Below are 21,689 nucleotides of genomic sequence, written 5' to 3'. Positions count from 1 at the left end.
TGAGAGACTGCAGGCTCCAAGCCGCACAGATCCATTAATACACTTGCCATGCTTGATGCCAAACCAGCTTCTCATTATTACATTCCAAACACCCGCTGCAGGGCCAATGGAGCAGGATCGGCTACAGTGACAGCTGGTCATTTTTCACTAGTAGCCTCCCATTGGGCTACTAAACCTATTATTGTTTAGAATATCGGTAACTACAGTACGTTTCCACTATATGACATAACGATGGGCTAGCACTGTAAAAGATGCTAGGACCATGTAGTTTACATTCTCCCCTCTCTATCGTGTTTCAAACACAAAGGGATTTTTATTTATTTTTTTAAGTATTCCTATCACGGCTTGAGAAGCCGTTGCAGAATGACATTAGTTCAAACTGAAGTTCTTCACTGCTCAAGAACTAAGCTACTCCGCTGAAGAGTTTATAATAAGACGTGCTTGTATTCTGAAGCCGAGTGTTAGTATAGTGTGCCATGGAGGCGGAAATACAGTGAAATAAAAATCTCATTCCCTCATCGTTCAGATGATCACGTCACTGGCCCAGGTCAAGCAGCTGTTCAATTTATCTGTCTCAATACAAACTGAAACCCCTCCATCCCAAAAATTGAAATCATTAATAAATTCACATCACATTTTAAATGAAACACCTCAGGTAAAACACATCAGCAATTTCTAACCATTTTCTCCTCTTTGGCTCCATTTAGTTACATATTTTACATGGACAGACCAGGACTCATTCTCCTACTTCTCGCTCTGGCATAACTTCGGAACTCAAGGTGCTAATGTAGCAATCAGCACATGGAATTGACAAATGTTTGAGAATGCAACTACCGTTTCTAGCTTTGTTGTTGATGTGCATTAGCGCGAGGAATAGAGTCTCACACTAAACATCCAGCAAAATCAAGCGAGTTCCAAGATACAGTCTCCAATAGCTCAACTAATCAGCTAAAAAAAAAAGCAGGTCATCATGACTTCAATTCACAGCCTCCGGAATAATGTAACAAATGATTCTGAAGCGTGTTCTCTTAATAGGGGTTAAACACTATCCAAACGCAATATAATTTTGTCTGAACGTTTTAACATTATAAAAAATGTGACTGAACATATAGATGTCTGAATCAGTTTTTTACTGTATTAACTACATGCTGAAAGGTTGTTTATTTAATATTCAGCATTCACTCATATTCTACACATTAGTCTCTTGCACAATACAATTCTAGTAATTTATTTTAAATTCTACTGGATTGCTTTTTGTAATGGGTTATCTTAAATGTGTTCAAGTTTAGATCTTAAGGAATTAAACATAATCCAACACCCCAGCTCATCATAATTAGACGAGTGGTTCCTAAGATACTACAAGAATTGCATGTACAGGTGCTTCACAGTGACCCTGACACAATGCCGCTAACTGAACTCCAGTACCGCTCCCCTCCTATTATCTTCCCACAGCATGACCGCTGATTGAAAAGGACACTGATACGGTGGTCTAAACTGAACTGCGTTTTTTTTTTTTTTTATAAGCTGTCATCCACGGAGACGGAGGGCTACACACTCGAGATCGCGTCAAAACCCATTTTATTTTTTATGATCAATAAACTTGCCACCTGTCTCGCTCTCACCGATGCCTGAGACAAGTGTGCTGGAGGAGACGGTGAAGTGGAAACTGTCCTGACACCCCCGGCTTATCTTGTCTGTGCTTCGTCGAGAAGCAGGGAAATGAAATTCCCAGGAGCTTTGCTGCTCTCATTCCCTGGTTTGCTTTCAAATCAAAGCCTGCCCCCCCCCCCCCATTTTCACAGGCCTGCCTTATAAAGATGTCAATGCTGTAGTTCAAATACCTCCAAAATACACTGGAATACGAGGCCTGGGTGTTCAGAATAAAACACACATTATAATTAAACCTCTAACTGTGTCGGGGGCAAAACTGCTATTAAGAAGGAGTTCCCTTATAAATAAATGAAGTCTTTTCCGACTCCAGAACCTTACAAGGCGACGTTTGGGAAGACTTTGACAGTGTTTGATGTTTAATTAAAAGCCGACGTGTGCATGCATATTACACAGTGTAAACAGATTAGACCGCACTTCCACTAGATGCATGTCCAGATCGACACTACGAATCCTGTCACCAAACACGCAAGTGTTCGGTGGACCAGACATGTAACCAAGCTAACTTGAACATTTTGCTTCCCTGTGCTGTGTTTTGAATCTCAAAAGAATCTAGCTGACAGCAATTTGGAACCCAGTTTGAAAAATAGCCAATTCCTTTTGAATCGTTTTTTTACGCTTGACGGAAAGCGACAGCCTTTGATTCCAATATATAAAGAAACCTTAGGATTTAACACTTGTCTGCTATCTGGTTTTAAATGACAAGACAACACATTTCTATACTTCTATAGAACTATAAACTGCCTAACACAGAGCATTCTTTAAAATCAAGCCACCTGATCTGCACAGCACTGCGGGAAAAGACTTCCCTGCGACAGCCACAATTGATCCGCGAGGACAGATCATCTTTTTAATCTCACCAACAGCAACATTAATTAGGATGTATAAACTATTTTATCACACTAATTTTAACGCATGCAAACACATTCCGTTTTCAGCTTAGATAAGTCACATGAAAGCCGTTCATATCACATCAGGCAGCGTGAGTGCAAATGCATTTCAAACTGGAGTGAGGTGCAAATGTATTCCAAATGCTTTGCCATGCAGGGGGTAGAAAGGGGAGCATTTAGGGAATACAGCATCTAACAAAGGACAAACACAGCACACTGAACAAGAAGAGACAGCCAACCTTGACGAAGGTCCCACCCCCCATATTGATTGTAATTAAGGCTCTCAAACTAATGGCTGCTTGTTTTGTTCTTGCTTTACACCTTAGGAGGTCAAGAATGCCAAACCCGTCACATGACCTCCGGGAGGTCACAGTCAAGGCCCTCATGAAAAAGGTTAAAGGTCGAACTCTCCCCAATCACAGTGGCAGCGGTGTGTCCAGCTCCAACTCTGAACTAGACGGTTCCAGAGACCAGACAGACAGACAGACAGACAGACAGTGTGACTCCACTGAAACAGACGCAAGAACAAACATTACAAAAACGTGAAAGACAAACTTGTTCTTTTTTTAATGAACAAAAACAAAAATCAGATTCATAGTGGTACCACTGTATTATGGGAGACATAGAGAGAGAGAAAGAGATACAAAGAGAATCATGAATAATGTACGAGATGAATGTTTTAATGTTTGCAATGCATTGTATGAAAACACTGGCAATGTATTTAAATGCTGGCAAATTGAGAAGCGCCTATTTGGGCATTACTTATTATCACCTTGTATTGTGTTAAATGATAAGATCGTACATTGACAATACATAGAGAATACAAGACATGAATAAAGGGTGCAGTGCAGTAGACACACAAGGCACACAGCATTTCTCCAGGACAGCGGACACGTTTAAAGCAACATGTTGCCTCCTGTCTCTCACAGCGGCTGCACTTACCGCAAGGCCCCTCGTGTTTCACCGGAATGTGCGTTTTCTGGATGCACTCTGCCTTTTGGCGCTGGCAGTCGTTGCTGTAGGTCTTGCTGTCTCGGCCGCAGACGGGTTTGTAGGTGCCGTCGCACTCAATGGGCTCACAGGAGCAGCGGGGCGCCGGTTTGCGGTTAAGGCATACGGCGTTGTATTTACATCCCTCCTTGCACTTATCTGTCAGAAAAGAAATGAAACCTACACTGAAAACCCTCAGCACAATAAGAAATTCCCTCTAAACCTTTATTTCTATATTTATCTAAAGAATTCAAAACTAGTTAGCAGTACTAGATGCAAGGAGCGTACTCTTTACGTTCCTGTATAGTACTGCTCCAGAGTTACAGATGGCCTATGTATACAGTTCATATACCACGACCACTTGCATCTCATCACTGCAGACCTCTACACACAGTATAGGAAAGACTCCATACAAAACAGCAGACGTCCAGTGTACTTGAAGTAGTATATATATACATATACTCACCCTGAGGCTGGCAGGAGCCAGAGCGGACTTTGAAAAGCTGTATGCCCTTCTGACTGGCAGTGCGCAGCATGCTGCACTCATTCGGATAGGTGGTCCCGTCGCTCCCACACAGTGGCTCTTTTATGGGGGGGCAGTTCTCCGGTAAAGGGAATCTCACAATCTGCCGGCTCGTGGGAATCACACGGCAACCCTCATCCCGGTTGTTCTGGTTATCTTTACAGGGGTCTGAGGAAACAGGGAGCCATGACAGACAGCTCTTTTACCCGTCCTTTCACAGGTGTACATGCATAATAGTAAATACATTACGGTTACACAGTGGCTAAGAGATCGATGTTGAGTCCCAAGAATGTTTTGATAAGCCTGGGATGTGTAGGCAAGTCATATAATGCCAAACTGTAAGAAACAATTTTCTTTTATTGTTTGAAATACTTGATTTGTCTCGATCTAATGGGATAGAGCACACTGAGCACTTTGCAAACAGAACTCCATCTCCCTGCATTTACAAACCCCAACACTCCAAACTAGAAAATCTCAGGTCGCAGGCCCACATACTGATGCACCGACTCCCCGAGCCAACACACAGCCAAGACAATCCCTATTTGTAATGCAATTATGAAGATCATTATTGAAATGAGAGCGCTGGCATTTTGGATGCAACCAGCCTTTCACGGCAAGAGGAGACAAATAATTAATTTTCTGCTGCACGGCATTAAGAGCCCAGGCAAGTTGAGGAATCTGTAATTTGAACTCATAGGGGATACAAAAATAAAACACCTTCAAACTAAAAACAAAAGACTACAACAAATAAAATACAGCTTCTAGTCTGCCATTTGCCTGTTGAAGAAGATCATTTTTTTAATCAATATATGCTTTTGTCAGAAAATAATGTTGTCTGGTATTCCTCTCATCTGTAATAACCCTAACGTCATTATAAAAATGCCTTTAAAATCTATTTATTTAATCAAGAAATCATGGCGAGTTTATATGAGCAGTACAATAACAACAATATGGAAGCTTAAAATCAGGTACAGCATGGTTAGAAATAAGACTTCCATTGCATAGCAGCTTGATCCATTCCTGGTTTTACTTTAATAAGTCACACTTGAGCTTGTTACCTATATACTGTAGCTAATCAAGCTTGTAGTAACACCTGGAATGGATTCAGCTGCTATGCAATAGAAGTCTTATTTCTACTCCTGTACAGCCCCATCTACTCTTAAAGCTCCACTAGTAAGCAATACAGTTTACAAGTAGCGTTTAAAATACTTTGCAACTTTTCTGCAAGAAGGAACGTCTGCAAGTCATTCCCCTTATCTGTTGTGGAAGTCGCTTAAATGCAAGACAGCAAAGAAGCACCACAGCCACTGTATCGGTGACTCACATCACGCTCAAATGACTGCTGTTCAAAGGATGACACAGATACAATTTAGCTACAGCATTCCTGAACAGGAATATTAAGTTTTATCCTTTATTTTTACTCCAATCACGACACTCCCATGAGTCATTTACAGTACCCTGCAAGAACCAGTCCATCTTATCTCTTGCACTGTTTTTATATTTCCTAATTTGCATCAGGGTTTTCAGACCCGAGGTGCATATTGACAGAACAAACTTAGAGAACAAACAGGTGGGTGTCTAGCAGCTATTCTCTCTTAAAGAACGCTCATGTTTCTGAGTCGAATTGCATTAATGACTCAGGAGAACAGTGGCCTTGTAGCTGAAGCGAAGGTGTCTGAGTCAGGAGAATCACTTCTCTAATCCCAGATCAGCCCCTGATGTATTACACCACACTTTACTCTCTAGCAGAAAATGCCTGGCCCCAAGCAAAATAAGAACGTTCTGCAGCTCTCAGCTTTCAAAGGTAAATGGGGTGAATCAATGAGTTATCTCTCTTATCTTTTTGGTATACTGATGTTTAAACCCTCAAAATCCCAGAATGCTAAATGACTCGCCAAAATCTATAGACACATTTTTACAGAATAGCTACAAATGAACATAAGCTGTTTTGATTCCTCCACCAATAAATGTGATTTGACAGCTCTCAGTATTTAAGCACTCTTGTATTTTCAATTTTAAGCACTGAAGCCAATTGTGGTATCTTTGCTATTTGAAATATTTTTTATATACTTTGAAGATTGAAGGTTTCTATGTGGTTCAGCTGAACCCTTAAAATCCAGCTATATTCTGATAACCCATTTAAACATACTCTTCAGTAACTGTGTGTGCCATGTGTTTATCATGTTAAGTTTCCTATCTATGTGTCTATTTTATAATACATATATGTTTTGTTTTTTGTTTTTTTTCCAAGTTATGACAGGGCAACTTCTCAAACTCTATATAGAGTGCACACAAACTGTTTCAAAATTTCAAAAAACACAATAAAAAAAAAAAAAAGAATGACCAAAGGGATGTACACAATCTCAAATAAAAAACTTCTGCCGAGCCAAAATGGACAGAGCATCTTGTTGAGTTCTGTAAATTAACAGCAAACAGAGGGAATGATTAAACTGGGAGGAGAGGCAGTCAATTCATTACAGTAGATAACCATGTCAAACTTCTTACGCCACTGGCTGAGGACACTATACAGTAGAAGTGAGCCCTGAAGCCCTGCATGTAGCAATCCTTTTAAACAGGCACGCTTACCACAAGGGCCATCAAACTGCTTGTTGATGTTCTTCTGGTGGTCGCAGGCAAACTCGTTCATCTCACACTCGTTCCTGTAGTCCTTGCCGTCACTGCCACACACCACCTTCTCTGGCTCCCTGGTACAGGAGATCGGGCACATACACTTGGCAGACAGGCCGTCAGAAGACTGGATACAGGTGCTGCCATAACTGCAGGTCACTTCGGAACAAGGGTCCTTTGTAGCTAAGGGACGATAACAAAGGAACTGGATTGTTAGTACAGACACCTTCTACATTACAAAACAGAACCTTTTGGAATGCACTGAGCAACTGACTTGCTCTGTTTCTGAAGAGCTGGCTTTGGGGAGTGCACACTCTCATGTCATGTTTGAAATCCAGCATCAAGCCGTTTGAGGTTTGTCTTACCTGCCTTGCAATTGTAGTTGGGCTGTTAAAACAACGGCTCCACAGACATTAAGTTGGGTCTCAAGCACATTTAAAACTTGCAGCTTGGAATAACCAGAGCGAAAACATTGACAATGCTTTATTTTTTAGCTAGCTGTATTAATCATTTATTTTACTTTAGAATGCAGGAGTGTTTTGCTTGGTGTAATTTGAACTGCATTGATATAGAGCCTAGTGCACTACTTGATATAAGCCATTCGGTAGATAAGCCATCATTCAAGGACTATATCAAACAAAGCTTTGTTAATGTCTACTAAAGACCCATCATACAAACAATTATACCATTAGTATGTAAAGAATTGCCTTTAGCTGTTTGAAAATCTAGCTACAATGGGTAGATCCAACCATAATCCTGCAAACCCTACAAATATCACTGTCAACCATTTATATTCAGCTAAACATGCTTGTATTTTTTGTACACTATGATTAAATTACTTTTTTTTTTCTGAATGGCTTTTTTAAGATGATGTTTGAAAATTAGCCAAATACCTTGGAAAATGGCAGTTCACAAAAAGGCCTGGAAGTCATAAGGACAAACTGTTATCAGGGAAGCTGGAGCACAGCTATGCCGTCATACTCTGTGGGTTTGATCTGGAAATTCATTTTTTCCTACAGCAAATAATAAGTGACAATTTGGATTTCTGACACGGTGACATTTCCGCTCTCTCGCCCTCTTGCAGCAATTTGAAACTCACACATCCCCTCTTATAAATAAGATCTAGGAATGCAAGCTGCCCTTTATGAAATGTGAAAGTCAAGATAAAGATTAATTAAGATTAAAATGGAGGAAAGCTGCTCTGTGTCAAATAACTAGAAAAAATATATACACACACTAGGATCTGCAGCAGTTTGGGTTTGACGTTTCTGCAACAAATGTGGGACAACAGTCTGGGATAGGGAATAGGGTCTCTTTATGCTGGGATGATTCCAGAAATTATGGGATTGACTGCCTATTCTTGGATTTCCCCAAAGCTCAGACTGGATTAAAACTGTCTAGAATGACCACAATGTGGCCTAATCAGACTTTACACCCAGCGCTTTACAGCCGAGTCTGTCAACCCAATACAGTACTTGAAATTGACGTGCATTCTTTTACCTTTTCTAATGAAGTTCAACGCAAACATATTAAGAGAATATCCACTCTCTTCTAGGAGATAGTTGGAGAGATCTAGAAAGTTTGAGAGTTGGCACAGTGCATTTAAATAAGAAATGTCTTCCACTCAACTTGATAAGCACTCTCATTAAATGTACATTGTTGCAAGCCTATTCTCTGTAATTTAAATGACATTGGGAGCCAAAAAAAAAGGAAAAGTAATGAGACACTTCTTAGTTCTCAATTATCAGCTCAGTCAAGTGAACTCTTTTAAAACGCTGAAAAAAAATGACAGCCTGTGATATATATATTTTTTTTCATCAGCCTGGGTTGACTTTCCTCATTAAGAGAAAATGTCTGGAGCAGAGAGAGGTGGCGGAGGTGGCAACTGTGACGACAGGTTATTCGACACAGCTCACAGAGAATGGAGGTCAGATTCGTTTACACACTGACACTGGGCGACTGCCCTCACTTTCAGGTTCTCGAATGCACAGCTGGTGCATGCTGGGATCAACTATCTAGCTCATTAACCTGCCACAGACAGTGAGCAGGGAGCAGGGAGCAGATCTCAGAAGAGGAAGGAGGGGGTGGGATTGCGCCAGAAAGAAGCCCGTCAGTAACCTTACCAGACTACCCATTAACAGCCACTGGTTGGCTGGAGCCTCAGTGGAAAGCCAAGTTTAGTTTAGTAAGCCATCCACGTCTTTCCAAACACTTGTGTATGCATCTGCTGCTTTACTTTAGTTTACAATGGTCTATCAGGAATAGGAAAGGAATGCCAGAGGCTCTTCTCAGGTATGAAAGGACCTGTCTGTTTTCTGTACTGCTATTGTTTTCTGTATGCAGCGTTTTATTCTTGTTTTATTTGTAACTACAGGTTTTCATATTATCTATATGATGGTCAGTGGTGATTTATACCAGGACACAAAATAAATAATTGAAAATATTTCTATATAGCGGTTGTAAGATAAGGACTGTTGTTTATGGTATGCTAGACTATAACTGCATTTAAAAAAAAAAAGTATTATGCTTTAAACAAATAAATACAATTTAAAGTACATCTCCTGTTCCTTATTAAAAAAGCAGCCTGCGATGTCTATTTTTAAATTAGCAGAGCCTTACACTAATCTCTGCTTATCTCTCTTGAGCAAGATGCTTGGCCCCTGCAACATGGAGACACGATTTGCTTAACAAGTATCACTTCTTGGAGGGGATGAGCATGTGAATAAGGCAGCAAATAGAATTCAAATCTCCAGTATCTTTACAAGAGCAAACCTATCTCTGAATTGGAAGTAGTAAGCAGATTTAGCATTTACCACTGCTGTGTGAATAACACAAAAGTGATAGAAAGTGTTGGTGGCTATACAGCTCCCCTCCCCCTTTTTTAAATGTTGCAAACATTACTCTGAACAAACATACCTAAGCAAAAAAAAAAGTTTGCATCAATGCATTCCAACTAAAATATGTATAATTATTATCTGAGGTGTTTGCATTGGCATTTCATCACTTACGATAACATACTGAAGAGATGCGACAAGGTAACAAGTCATGCCACTTGGCCACAAACTGGGTGATGCAATAGTAAAACACACACACACACACACACAGACACACACACACACACACTTTACTACAGCCTTATTCCCACTACAGCCTCCCATGACACAGGCAAAGACCCAACAAGACAAGTATCTTGAACCAGCGCTTGAATTACTGGTGAACTTGTCGAGAGGGGACAAGCGCTGTGCAGAACAACGGAGAGCCCTTCTTTTAATCAGGGACCTGACAAGCCATTCTCTGAACTTCTCTTCAGGGGTTCATATGTACCGGCTGGCTATGGTGCTTTTTTCCCTGACAGGCGAGAATTGTACCCTTTCCTGTTCCACTAATTGAATGACAAAAGTATCCTGTAATGATATATTTTAGGACGCGATACTCTTAACAACAGTGTCATATCGCTCCTGTTCATCAGAATAGTTAGAACTTCATTTCAGGTATCCAATATTTAAAAAGTACTAAAAAGGCTGTAAAAAACAAACTACGAACACAATGCTCTTTTGTCTGTTCAGTGATCAAGCAGTGCCTTCAGGTAAAACATGGTAGGTCAGGAACATATTTCTGCCACAGAGAGGATTCCCAGTAGGTTAAACTAGACAAAGAACACGCAATGTTCTGGTGAATACATTTCTCAGCGTGCTTTGCTGTGTGATTTCTAGAATGAGGTACATATTTACATTTCTTCACACTACTTACCACATGCTCCCTTCTTGATCACCTTGAGCCTCCTCTGTGTGCTGCACTGTGCTTTCTCCAGCTCGCACTCATTGGAATAGGTGGAGTAATCGGATCCACAGACCGGGGCCACCACAGATGGGCAAGAGACTTTCTTACAGACGCACTCTCCTTTGGATGGATCAGCCACGTCCTTCTCACATACCGCTCCGAACCCACACAGCATGCCTCGACACACTGGAGAAACAAACAAAGAGAAAAAGCCTGGTTACATCAAGTGTTTTTTTTTTTTTTTCTGGCTGCAACCATCCCTGTGTTGGGTACTTGTACAAAAGTATGTTTTTGATTGTTTAGAAATTGTGTTTTAACAGTGGAATTTATACAGCAGCCATGCCGGGTAACTGCTGAAAATAAGACGTTGGCTTGCCATTATTAACTTTGTTTTTAACTGATGTTACAAACCATTTTTGCCCACCAATTTTCATAGAGATTACTGATTTTTATTTTGCACATTGCTAATTAGATCCTTTTCTGTTCCACATTTGTATACCAAAGTATATGGTCAGACTGCCCCCCCCCCCCCCCCCCCCCCCCCCCCCCCCCCCCCTGCCCCCCCCCCATACCCCCCCCCCCCCCACACACAAACACAGAGGCAGCTTTCCTTGATGTAAACTTTTTTTTTCTGACAGCAGATTTGCTTCTTTCTTTCCAGACTAGAAAATGCACGAAAAGGAGGCTAGCAATTAGTGTTTTTATTTCATTGGGGCTGGAAAGTGCCTCTTCTCTGCTATCAGGGCCATGAGAAACAGCCCTGTTACAATACACAACCTGACGTTTCTATTTCCAGTTTCACTTAGTTAAAGCAGACAGAGACAGGGCTGACTTGCTTCACAGGCTTTCTGGTGCAATGATCTCAGACATTTCTTAAAAGTTTCAAAAAACAATGGAAAAAGCAGCGAGTTGGTGCAGTGGGCTTATGCACTAGTTTTCTTAAGGCCTGGGATCAAATCTGGTTTAATGTCATGTTTCAATCTGCTGCTGGTGTCTGTGAATATATGTTCCCCCCCGTAAATCAGAGGGGACCATCCAGTCCCCTCTGACAGGTCCAGTCTCACCTACAATAATCATGATAACAGCCTACAAATGTTGCAGCATAATTTACATAAAAACAGGATCAATAATAAATACGCATGTAGGGAGGAACAAATGTTTACTGGTAGGAACAAATATTCACTGAAAATCCAGGGGAACCAATATTCGTTTACACCAGCTCTGTCCATTTCAAAATGTATCAGGTCAACTGCAATCTGGCAGAACTCTCTCCAACTTGAACATTATTTATGAGCGCCCAATGCAAAGGTGAATCCAATGAAAGCAATACGCTACGAATGGTAGTAAGCACACTCTCACTTTTTAGTTCAGGTTCAGTTGCCTTCACAGTACAAAGAAGCTGTCGTGATAATTAGTACTATAGTTTTTCAGAGCTTCTCAGTTCTAATTCTATGATGGAGAGATTGCGCTTTCGTACAAGTTTTTAAAAACAGTACCCGCATGATGTAAATGAACCACTTACTGCACAGGTCCTAACTTCATGCTAGAATGTATGTTCAGCGCTTCTCTCATTGTTAGCAACAGACACCTGCTGTACAGTAGCTGCTGAGAAATACAGCCCCGAATCACAAATGAATATCAAAAAGACACAAAAAAATTGAAAGGAACAAGATGAAAGGGTACGAGTCCTACAGAGTACAAGGCTCTACGTGAGCCAGTGCACTTGACATAAAGTGGCAGGGCTAAACCAGTTCTGGAGGGAAGCAGGGAAGTAGTGGCCACTGAACAATGCAGGGTGAGACATGCAATCCCCCAGAGTTTATATTTATATCGTACTCATTTGCTCTGAAGCAGCCAGGATTTGTTAGATGGAAACCAGTGCTTTTATTGAGACACAGAGCTTGTCGCTTCTTGAGGTGAAAACAGCTATTTGTGACAAGACTTTAAAACAGAAGTATTGAGCCTTGCCTTCTCCCCTTTGGGATGTTACGACAATCCAACCATTTTATCACAGATTCAGAATGTTGGTCACCATGACCACCTATACTATATTCCCAGAGACATAAGCTAGTGTGCTAAAAATAAGAAGAGACGCACAGCTGTGTATTGCAGTAAAGTAGCATCCTTTATCAAGCTCTTGTGAGCAATTGCAAGCCATGTCGCCCCCGAATGACTCCCAGTGGGTGTCCAACTCAAATAGCAGTCACAGGACAGCGTATTACTGCAAATGAAAAAGCTCAGGTTATTCTGTTTATTTTCATTTATTTTTGCTTCCAGTGTGTGTTATCTATACAATGAATTTGAAATCTAATGAGAAAAAAAAGATATCTATATATCTATATATATTTGTTGCCGCCGAAGTAATTCAACACATTAAAGCCTATGCCTTAAGTATTACATATGCCAGTCAACTTTAGTGGGTGTTGGGATCTTTGAGTCTCCAGTTGGTCCTTGAGCACATTCATGTACATCCTTTGCCTCCCAGACCAAAGCGTATTGCTGATTAGCGGCAGGCGGGGTCTGCAGCTTTTCTGGTTTTGTGTTTAGTTTCTTTTTAGTTGACTGGTGCATGATGGACCTAACCTTGACGGAACTAAGCATGCCTGCTTTCATCAAATGATAGTTGGGTATTTCCAAAGTACCTATAGGGCATGGTATGGAATGCTTCACTGAAGACGATCGTGCCAATTTGAAGTCTCTTCAGATATACTAATTAAGCGGAAATCTATGGGTGGCCATTTACAATGCCAGAACATGTGTAGGTCCTAAACATTTTTTAATTGCTACAGTGCCATGGAATGACCCATATACAGTAACTGAACTTGCCACTCTGAATTGTTACTAAAGCAACACACTGCACTAGATGTGAAGTGGGTGTGTGTATTCAGTATGTGCGTCTCCATGGGCTTAGTCAATGGCAGTCCTTCTCTCCCTCTCCAGCAGAACATGCTGGAGCCAGCAGCTAACTTTCCTACCCTTGGGTTATACTGTTTCAAACCAATGATTTCACCTGCCCTCCAGACTGTGTGCAGCAGAATAACCTTGTTTCAGATTTCATAAAGGAAACATCAATACCAAAGTCTTATTCCAACCACTGAACTGTTTCATCCGCAGCTTAACTAGATGAAATTATTTATTGGAAGCAAAGCCAAGTGTCAGGGCTCCTATCAAACACAGCACACAACCCTGCCACTGTATAAAACTGTACAGTGTGACTGTAACTGACAGAGACGCATAAGCTTTGCCAAGATGTATACGCTTGCACCAACTACCAGCCACAGCAATACCCTATCAGGACAGTGCTTATGGTTTTGGGGCTGAAATTTAAAACACAGCTTTCCAAGATTCTTCCAATTTACCAGTGGTTCAGGGAGTCTGTCTTCCTTTCCCTCTCGCTGCTTCTTTCTTATAAGACAAACATGCCTATTTTGTCCAGGAAAGCTGAATTAGTAATACAGAATTATTAGCAGTCCCGATTCTGTCACCTTTCATCTTAAACACAAAGGAAAGCAGGCGAGCTATGAAGAGATTACTGCTTCTTGAAATATACATGAATAATTCACCCTCGCCTTGGCAGGCGTATCGCTAGATTAAATTATTCAAACCGCAGACAGCCTCTGTTATAGTAAAGTGCTCTCTCTCTCAATTCATAATTGTGGCAGGGCAGAAGCCCTGCTGCTGTAAATAGTGTGTGTGGGAATTTAAGGTTGGCAGGGATGGGGTTAAATCTGCCAGCAATCACAGGTGCGGCCATTCCCCAATTAGGTGATTGATGCTAATTGGGGAGTGGCCACATGTATAAAAGGAAGGTGAATGCCCAACCTGTATTGTTTTGTTCGAACATTTGTTTTGGCCCTCCTGCCGTGTTTACTTGTTCCTATGTTAAGTCTGTTATTTTGTAAAATAAAAGTGTGCAAATGTGCTTAAAACTGCAGTTTTCTGCCTCTGTAATACCTGCCAGTATCCAGCCTAGGCCATGACGTTGCCCTGTCACAATAGATCTTGTGTGTCTCCAAAAAAAAAACTTGAAATGAGATGTGGTAAAAGAGATCTTCAATCTCCTCAGCTGGGAGGCAGATGAGAAGAGATGGATGCAGGGCCACTCCAAATACTTATACTCATATGCACTCACAATCCTAGTGCTTGAGAATGGAAAGGGGGGTGGGGGGCGCATACAGTAAAATAACAAATGACTTAGACACATGTAAATTCTTCATCTGTTCTCAGAACATTTTGGCAGCTGTCAGCCACAGCCTGTCAATAAGAAACAAAGCTGGGCTTGGCTATTTTATTACATGACAGCCCCACGATGGACACAGAGCTGTCTTAATTTACACAAGCGCTCAGCTCCTGCAGATGCTGTGTGTCAGAGGGCGCGGAGATGCCAGCCTGAGCAAAGCTGCTTGGATCCCTGCAAGTGGGCCAGATCAATAGGGCCAGATCAATACAGTCAAAGCACTTTCTCTTCTTTGTTGCAGCCAGGCTGTGTGTCCACAAAGGAGCATGTTCTTCAAGAAGCTTATTTCCAGTCAAAACACACATTGCTGCGGTTTAAAGCATTAAAACTGGATTTCGCAGTTTTCAACCCCAGACAACAAACTCACATTTTTGGAAATTGATATGACCACGGATGTTAAATATCTTTTAACAAAGATCTTCCCATCAGCCAATTTCTGGGCTATTTCACAGTGTTGCTGAGAAAACTGAATGTAGGAGGGATTGGACAGTAAATTAGAACACCGATAATATGTAAAATATGACTGTTTGTACTGTAAGTAAATACGTTGTGTGTAGAGATCTCATGCAGTTTAGGTTCTGGCTGATCAAACTGTGCGTAATGGCATATATTATACAATAGGAGACATCCTACACATGGCATATTAACTTATTCTAAGATCACACAAACGAAGACTGTAGTCGGGAATAGCTTTAAAAATAACCTGTCCTGATCATTATAATCGCTCAAAATCTACTGCCACCGTCACAGACTAATGCGTGCAGGCCTACAGGTGCTGTGTCATGGCGAAACTATTTATTAAAAACAAAAGTGCAGCTGCAAAAATGCAGTTTTGTTGAAAGTTTGTAGCAATTCTGGTAATGTTTTCTTCGAAGAAACTAGTGTCAAGCTAAGCCGGAATTTAAAGAAAACGTGAAATTAATAGGATCATCCATTTTTGCAAAATGTACCAGGTATGTGTGTTTAAAAAAAAAAAAATATGTATATTTCTGAACATTTGAATTAGATGTGGTGCTCTATGGATGGGATGACATCTGTACACCGAATGAGATGTACTGGAATTTTGACAAATACCTTACTGTGATTGGATGATTTCTGATAAGGGATTTATAAAGTTCTGTGCATACTTTGTGTGAAAGGCTCATTGTTGTGACCGATTGCTCAGTCTGATATCTTTGAGACACTCTTGGAACAAGTTTATCCTCATTTATAATTAAATGCAAATGGCATCCTAAAGCTGTTATATGTAATATATACAGTAAATGCAGCTGCAGCTTCTTGGTGCATGTCAGTTTTAGTCACATTGGAAAGACATGAGATTTTAATAGATATCAGAAGCTTCCAGTGCCAGTACTGCACAAATTGCTGATGGTTTACAGTGAACATTCCCAAACATGAGGACTTTGGGACGTTCTGGGCAACAGACTTCACTGCAGATTTCCACCCGGACTTCACAGAAGAAATAAAAGCAAGAGTCAAGTATTCCTCCATGTATTTTTAAACAGACTAGTCGCATCAAATCAGTACCCTCCCCTAAACCCGAATGGCAGGTGTTTCTAACGTCCATCCTCTGCACAGTTACCTGGTGTACAATATTAACATAGATTTTACTGCTCAGGTTTTTGGATTTTCTGAATCTGGGACACTGTAAGCAATTCAGAGACCCTGCTGTGAATCTATTACTTTCAACAGGGGAGGCCAGCAAACTGTGGCTTTGAAAGGTTTTAATACTCGTGGAGAGTTTCTGCTTGGGATAAATGATCACATCATATAGTCATAACGAGATGCACTAGCTGCGACCTTGCTCTGCATCCTTAATCTTTTTTTCTAATTTCTCATTATTTTACTGCAGACGCCTCGTACTGCGCTGGGAGTGATTAGGCTGCACTTACGCCTGGCGCAATAGCATGTAGGAGTGTTTTTCTTGTTTCAGATCTGTATAAAAGCCCCTCTAATTGGTATAGCTTTCCCACTGATTTCTCCACTAACTTAAAAAGATATGTATGATTTATGAGAAACGGATGAGCACACATTAGGGTATTCCATGAATAATGCATTGAATTGTGTCACTTTAAATCTAGCAATTCAACGCGTTTAAAATTCGGGTGACTAGGAATGGGTGTAGTTTTGTTTGCAGTTGTGGTAAACACTGCCATACAGGTTTAACCATGTATACAGTGATTTGAACCTTCTTTATAAACACCAGGTGGGCTGGGTCACACACAATCACAGACTCCTCACAGGTGTACAATGGGCTCAAGAGATGTTACATCAAATCCAATTTGATTTGCCTGCAAAATGCGACCAATAAAATCAAGTAGAAAAGAAACGCAGGTCGTTTAAATGCCACAACAAGATTCTCCTGGTTCTTTTAAAAAAAAAAAAAAAAAAAAACATAACCGAGCTGCAGATAAAGAGATATATACAGACAAATCGTTAAGTCAGTTGTGAACAACTGATGACTGTTCAGGTAAAGCTCTGTTTTTGTCCAGCCAAACATACAATTGTTCACGTCCCTCTTTTCAAACGATGGCACAATCCCTTCATTTACATATTATTATTAAAGTAAAACACAATTTGAAAGAAAGCAAGTTTGTTTAGACATTACTACAGAGTAATGATGTCATTAAGGCAATCACAGCACGCCACTCCAGCGAGCTGATGGGACTGGGACTGTGACCTCATACATATATGGATCAGACCTCCAGCTTGAAACAAGAGAATTGAACCAATGCTGGAACTAAACAGTCCACTCATTAGGAAAAGGAGCCTGTTTTAGAGAATAAAAGCCAAGATGATTTTCCAAAAAGCATCCCTTCTGGGTAAATTAAAAGCTTTATTTATTTATTTATTTTAGGGGGGGTGCAACCTTCTTATTTTCCAACGTACTGTAGTGTTGCTCTAACTTTGCAGACTGTGAACAGCTGTAGTTTAGTGCTCTCTATTCCCTAAGGGTTTTGGCAACATAATGAGCAGATGGAATTATGTACCCCCTTGTCATTATAGTATCAATTTACTCCAAAACACTGTGCCAACCTGCTTAGACACAATAAAAGCACTATATCCCAATATCACAGCTTAAAAACAGGTCCCAAATCTGTTTTTAAAGGGTTATGGTCTGTTGGTACCTTTTGCATAATGTACCCTGCTGTCAATAAAATCAACATCATCAGTGGTGGTTTGTTGTATTTAAATTCCACTGGCGAATGTATCTAACATATTTGCAGGTGTTAAAAGTGTGAAGTTGATAACTGCTGGCTTAAACAGTAAACATGCATTCCTGATAAGATTGCTGCTCTGTAGATACACGTGTTGCTTTTCAGCTGAAACCAGGGAATTAACAGATCTTTTCACCACCAGCTGCATAATGTGACTGCTGAGTTGGGCAGGCATTAGTCACTGAGGAACCCCATGGACTTGCTTCTTTTAGCAGGGCTCGCGCAAACAGCCCAGGGCAGCCTATGAGAAATAAAAAAAACAGCTTCAACCCAACTACCTGTCTATTAATATCTATCCACAGGGTGGGCTAAAAGTTTGTCTCTGAGGAGAATGCGCTTAGTTTGTGAACTGAATGCTAGCTGTTGCGAATTAATAAACAACCATGCTGCTGCTGTGGGTATGGCGCAGAGCTTTTAGAATTAACCAAGTGATATTGCTGTGTTGGTGATGTAATCGAAGAAACAAACGGGTTCATTCAACTGATGTTAAAATCATACAAGAAGGGGACTATCAGGAAACCAACAGCTCTAGCAGTTTGTTTTGTACATATAATATATATATATATATATATATATATATATATATATATATATATATATATATATATATATATATATATATATATATATATTAGTTTTGGGACGAACAAAGGATTTTCATGTTAGGATATGCACACATAATTTAAATATTAGTTTGGATATTTGTTCGTTTTCAAAAAGTAATAAAAGCTATTATATTGCTCAGAACGCAGGCAGAGACAGCACAGCAGCAGGGGCAAGGGGCGTGGGCGTGGCCCCTGTGCGTGTGCCTTTATTTTACAGCAAGACCTTACAATGTGTAACACGCTAAAATAGAAAAATATCCCAGGAGTAAAGAATAAGTTGTGTAGGCCTTACTTTACCCCAGTGAATTAACTACAAAACAAAGGATGCCAAATCGCAGTTCATGTCAAACGTTGTTTTGTTTATTCCCAAAATAAACAGTACATAAAGTTGCATTTTATTTCTTTTTTACTTTTTTCAATTCCTTGCCATTGCTGTTTCTTCACAGTAAACAGTGGCCATAGACACATTTTCATAAAGTAATAACATGAGGTTTACTTGTGCATTTTTGTAGCTTAACAAAGAAAACTGAAATTTAACTTTAAACACTTCAAATAAAACAAAACGTGTAAATGGCGATGTAAACCGAAGGGGATAAAAAAAATCACCGTTTTGGTTCTCGTTCATTAACATAACAGAAAGTTGCAACAAAATATATATATAATATATACAATCTATGTAAAACTCACTACACAACATTTCAGGCAAGTTGGGCATTGTTAAGACAAGGCATTTCAGAATGACGTGCTTACCTTTTTTCTGTCTCTTGAGATTCTGACCCGCTTTTATGACCCAGAAAAACCCATAATCTGGTTTGTTTACTTTTGCTGTCTAAAACTCTTAAATAGAGGCTTGAGCTGCTGTGTTGATCCTGTGTTTCTTGTTTTTTTTATTTTTTATATTAAATCTTACATATCGCTCAGAGCTCTTTTTCATTTGCCATTTTTTAAACTGGTCGCGCCAATTCTAGGTGAGGCGGTAAATAGATTTTTGTCATTTGTACCGAACACGAACACCTGATTGCAATAGTACAGCTTGTGGGTGCAAAAAGAGGCTGTTTGATTCTAAGGGGTTATATTGGAAAGGAAAGGTCAGCATGAATTGTGCATGAGGTGTGGGTTGAGGTTGTCATGGAGACAAGTGAGGCCTAGTCTCCAGCTGAGACAATCATCTGTGCCCATTTACTCTTCAGAAGGGCTGTGTACAAAGCCAGCATAAATATTGATTAAGCCCGCTGCTATTTATTTTGTAAAGGGTTTTTAAATGGTTCGTTAACATATAACTCACTCGAAACCGTTAAGCACCATCATGGCTAGGGCAGTCACTCAGGAGGCTCCTCTGGTGCCATGTACTGTATCATGACAATCCATGCTGTAATCAGGCCCACATTGTAAAAAGCAGCAGAACTTTATTTTAAACAGATTTTCAAATAACTATAAGATGCCTTTAAAAATCAGAAAAAAAAAACCTTCCTTTGAATTTACAGCATTTTACAGTTTTTGTACAGAACTGTTTTATCCCCTAGGCACAGTGGAGCTGCATATATTGCCCTATATATAAACGCAAGCAAAATGTAGTAATGGACGGATACAGCCTTAAGGTTTAAGGTTTATAGTTGCTTATACTCAGCAAGCCTCTTCTCAGTTACCTTTGCTTAGGTTGGTTTAAGGGGTAACTAGAGGAAACGGCTATAGTTTGAACAATCAGAACAAGATCCAGGCTAAATAACTGCACACTGACCTCTATCCTGGACCAACAAGCGCAAGTCTGAGGAATTCAACAGTTATTTCTTTGTTAACTGTGATGTAAAATCCTTAGGCAACTGCTTACTGGACAGAGACCATGGCTGAGACTGAAGATCAGATGCTTTAAAATGAAATAAAATATAATTATATACAGACCTTTTAAATGACCCAGAACAAGAATTTCATCAAAGAAAAGAAAAAATCACAACTGAGATGTGTGTCACCGTGCGCGACCCTGAGCAAGTCACTTAACCTCCTTGTGCTCCGTCCTTTGGATGAGATGTAAAACTGAGGTCCTATTGTGAGTGACTCTGCAGCAGCAGTTGTTGATGATGCAGAGTTCACCTCCCTGTAAGTCTCTAATAGCTTCCATAATCAAAACAGAAGAGTTATGTTTATATGTGAGGAAACAATGTATGAAGCTGCTTGCAATTTTGCAGATAAATATCATGTCCCTAATGCAATAACGTCTAAGAGGGAAAAAACAAACAAAACAGCAGAGAGTATTATAATTTACAGCTTGCTTTCTACTCCTACAATTAGATAGTTTACAAGAAACCACACACCTGTCACTGGCATCGTACAGTATTTGTTTATAAAGCATTCCACATCGATCAATATAAACCTGTTACAAATATTTCAACAAGACATCAAACGGGTTAGAAAACTCTGAAACACCTGCACAAGAACATCATCATATTAAGAATGTCCCCCTTCAATAATGTAGAATAAGGTAAGCCCTATGATCTGATTGAGAAGTGCAGCAAATAATTATTCTGGCAATATTATCTGCTGAATATGTATATAAAATACACTAGCTTTACAGACCACACAGTCTCTTCTTCTAGTGAAAAGTGTTGTGTGTCCTTTATCATCAAAAACTCTTTGTTCTACAAAAATAACAAAAGAGGTCTCAATACCCGCTCACGGGAAAAACTTGTTTAGATGCACGTTGTGGGTTTTCTTGAAATAAAATATTTTTGCGCGTATTTGCACTTGCATTCAATGACAAAATAAAAATAACTTATTTTTTTGCATGAATGGCTTTTTGAGGATTTTTTTCCTCTAGCGTTACAGAGAGCGAGTCTATTTCTAACTGCTTTCTATCATGCACACCCTGGAAACCTTTCTATTAAGAACAATGAAATAGCACAAGCCCTCACGCCTATTCCACTGATTAAATGTGCCATTTCCTTTTTCCTGCAGACATACAACATATGGTGACGAATGCTGAATCCTATTATGGGATGCTACATGCAGGGTCTCGCACGGCTATGGACATTATGCTTACACGGCAGGTGGCAAATCAGTGTTGTATCAGGTTCAATAAGCAGGAGGGTTATAGAGCTGAGGGTTACTTGTCTATTATTTGATTACTTATTTGCATCTTTAGTTTAGAAATAAAAA

General features: G+C 40.1%; 1 protein-coding gene across 1 annotated transcript in view; it reads right to left on the bottom strand.

Annotated features, from left to right (window-relative positions):
• The window catches only part of LOC121328241 (agrin-like), a 163,784-nt gene that overhangs the window by 46,386 nt on the left and 95,709 nt on the right, over nucleotides 1-21,689 (bottom strand). Inside the window, exons 4-7 of the mRNA XM_041272800.1 lie at nucleotides 10,450-10,665; nucleotides 6,658-6,882; nucleotides 4,015-4,239; nucleotides 3,501-3,707 (exon numbers count right to left, since the gene is read on the bottom strand). Of these exons, the coding sequence (XP_041128734.1) occupies nucleotides 3,501-3,707; nucleotides 4,015-4,239; nucleotides 6,658-6,882; nucleotides 10,450-10,665 (873 nt within the window). The remainder of the gene's footprint in view (nucleotides 1-3,500; nucleotides 3,708-4,014; nucleotides 4,240-6,657; nucleotides 6,883-10,449; nucleotides 10,666-21,689) is intronic.

This window comes from Polyodon spathula, chromosome 16 (assembly GCF_017654505.1).
Source record: "Polyodon spathula isolate WHYD16114869_AA chromosome 16, ASM1765450v1, whole genome shotgun sequence".
NCBI classification, from domain to species: domain Eukaryota; kingdom Metazoa; phylum Chordata; class Actinopteri; order Acipenseriformes; family Polyodontidae; genus Polyodon; species Polyodon spathula.
Note: the sequence above shows the minus strand (reverse complement) of the source record. Positions and strands in the feature narration are given on the sequence as shown.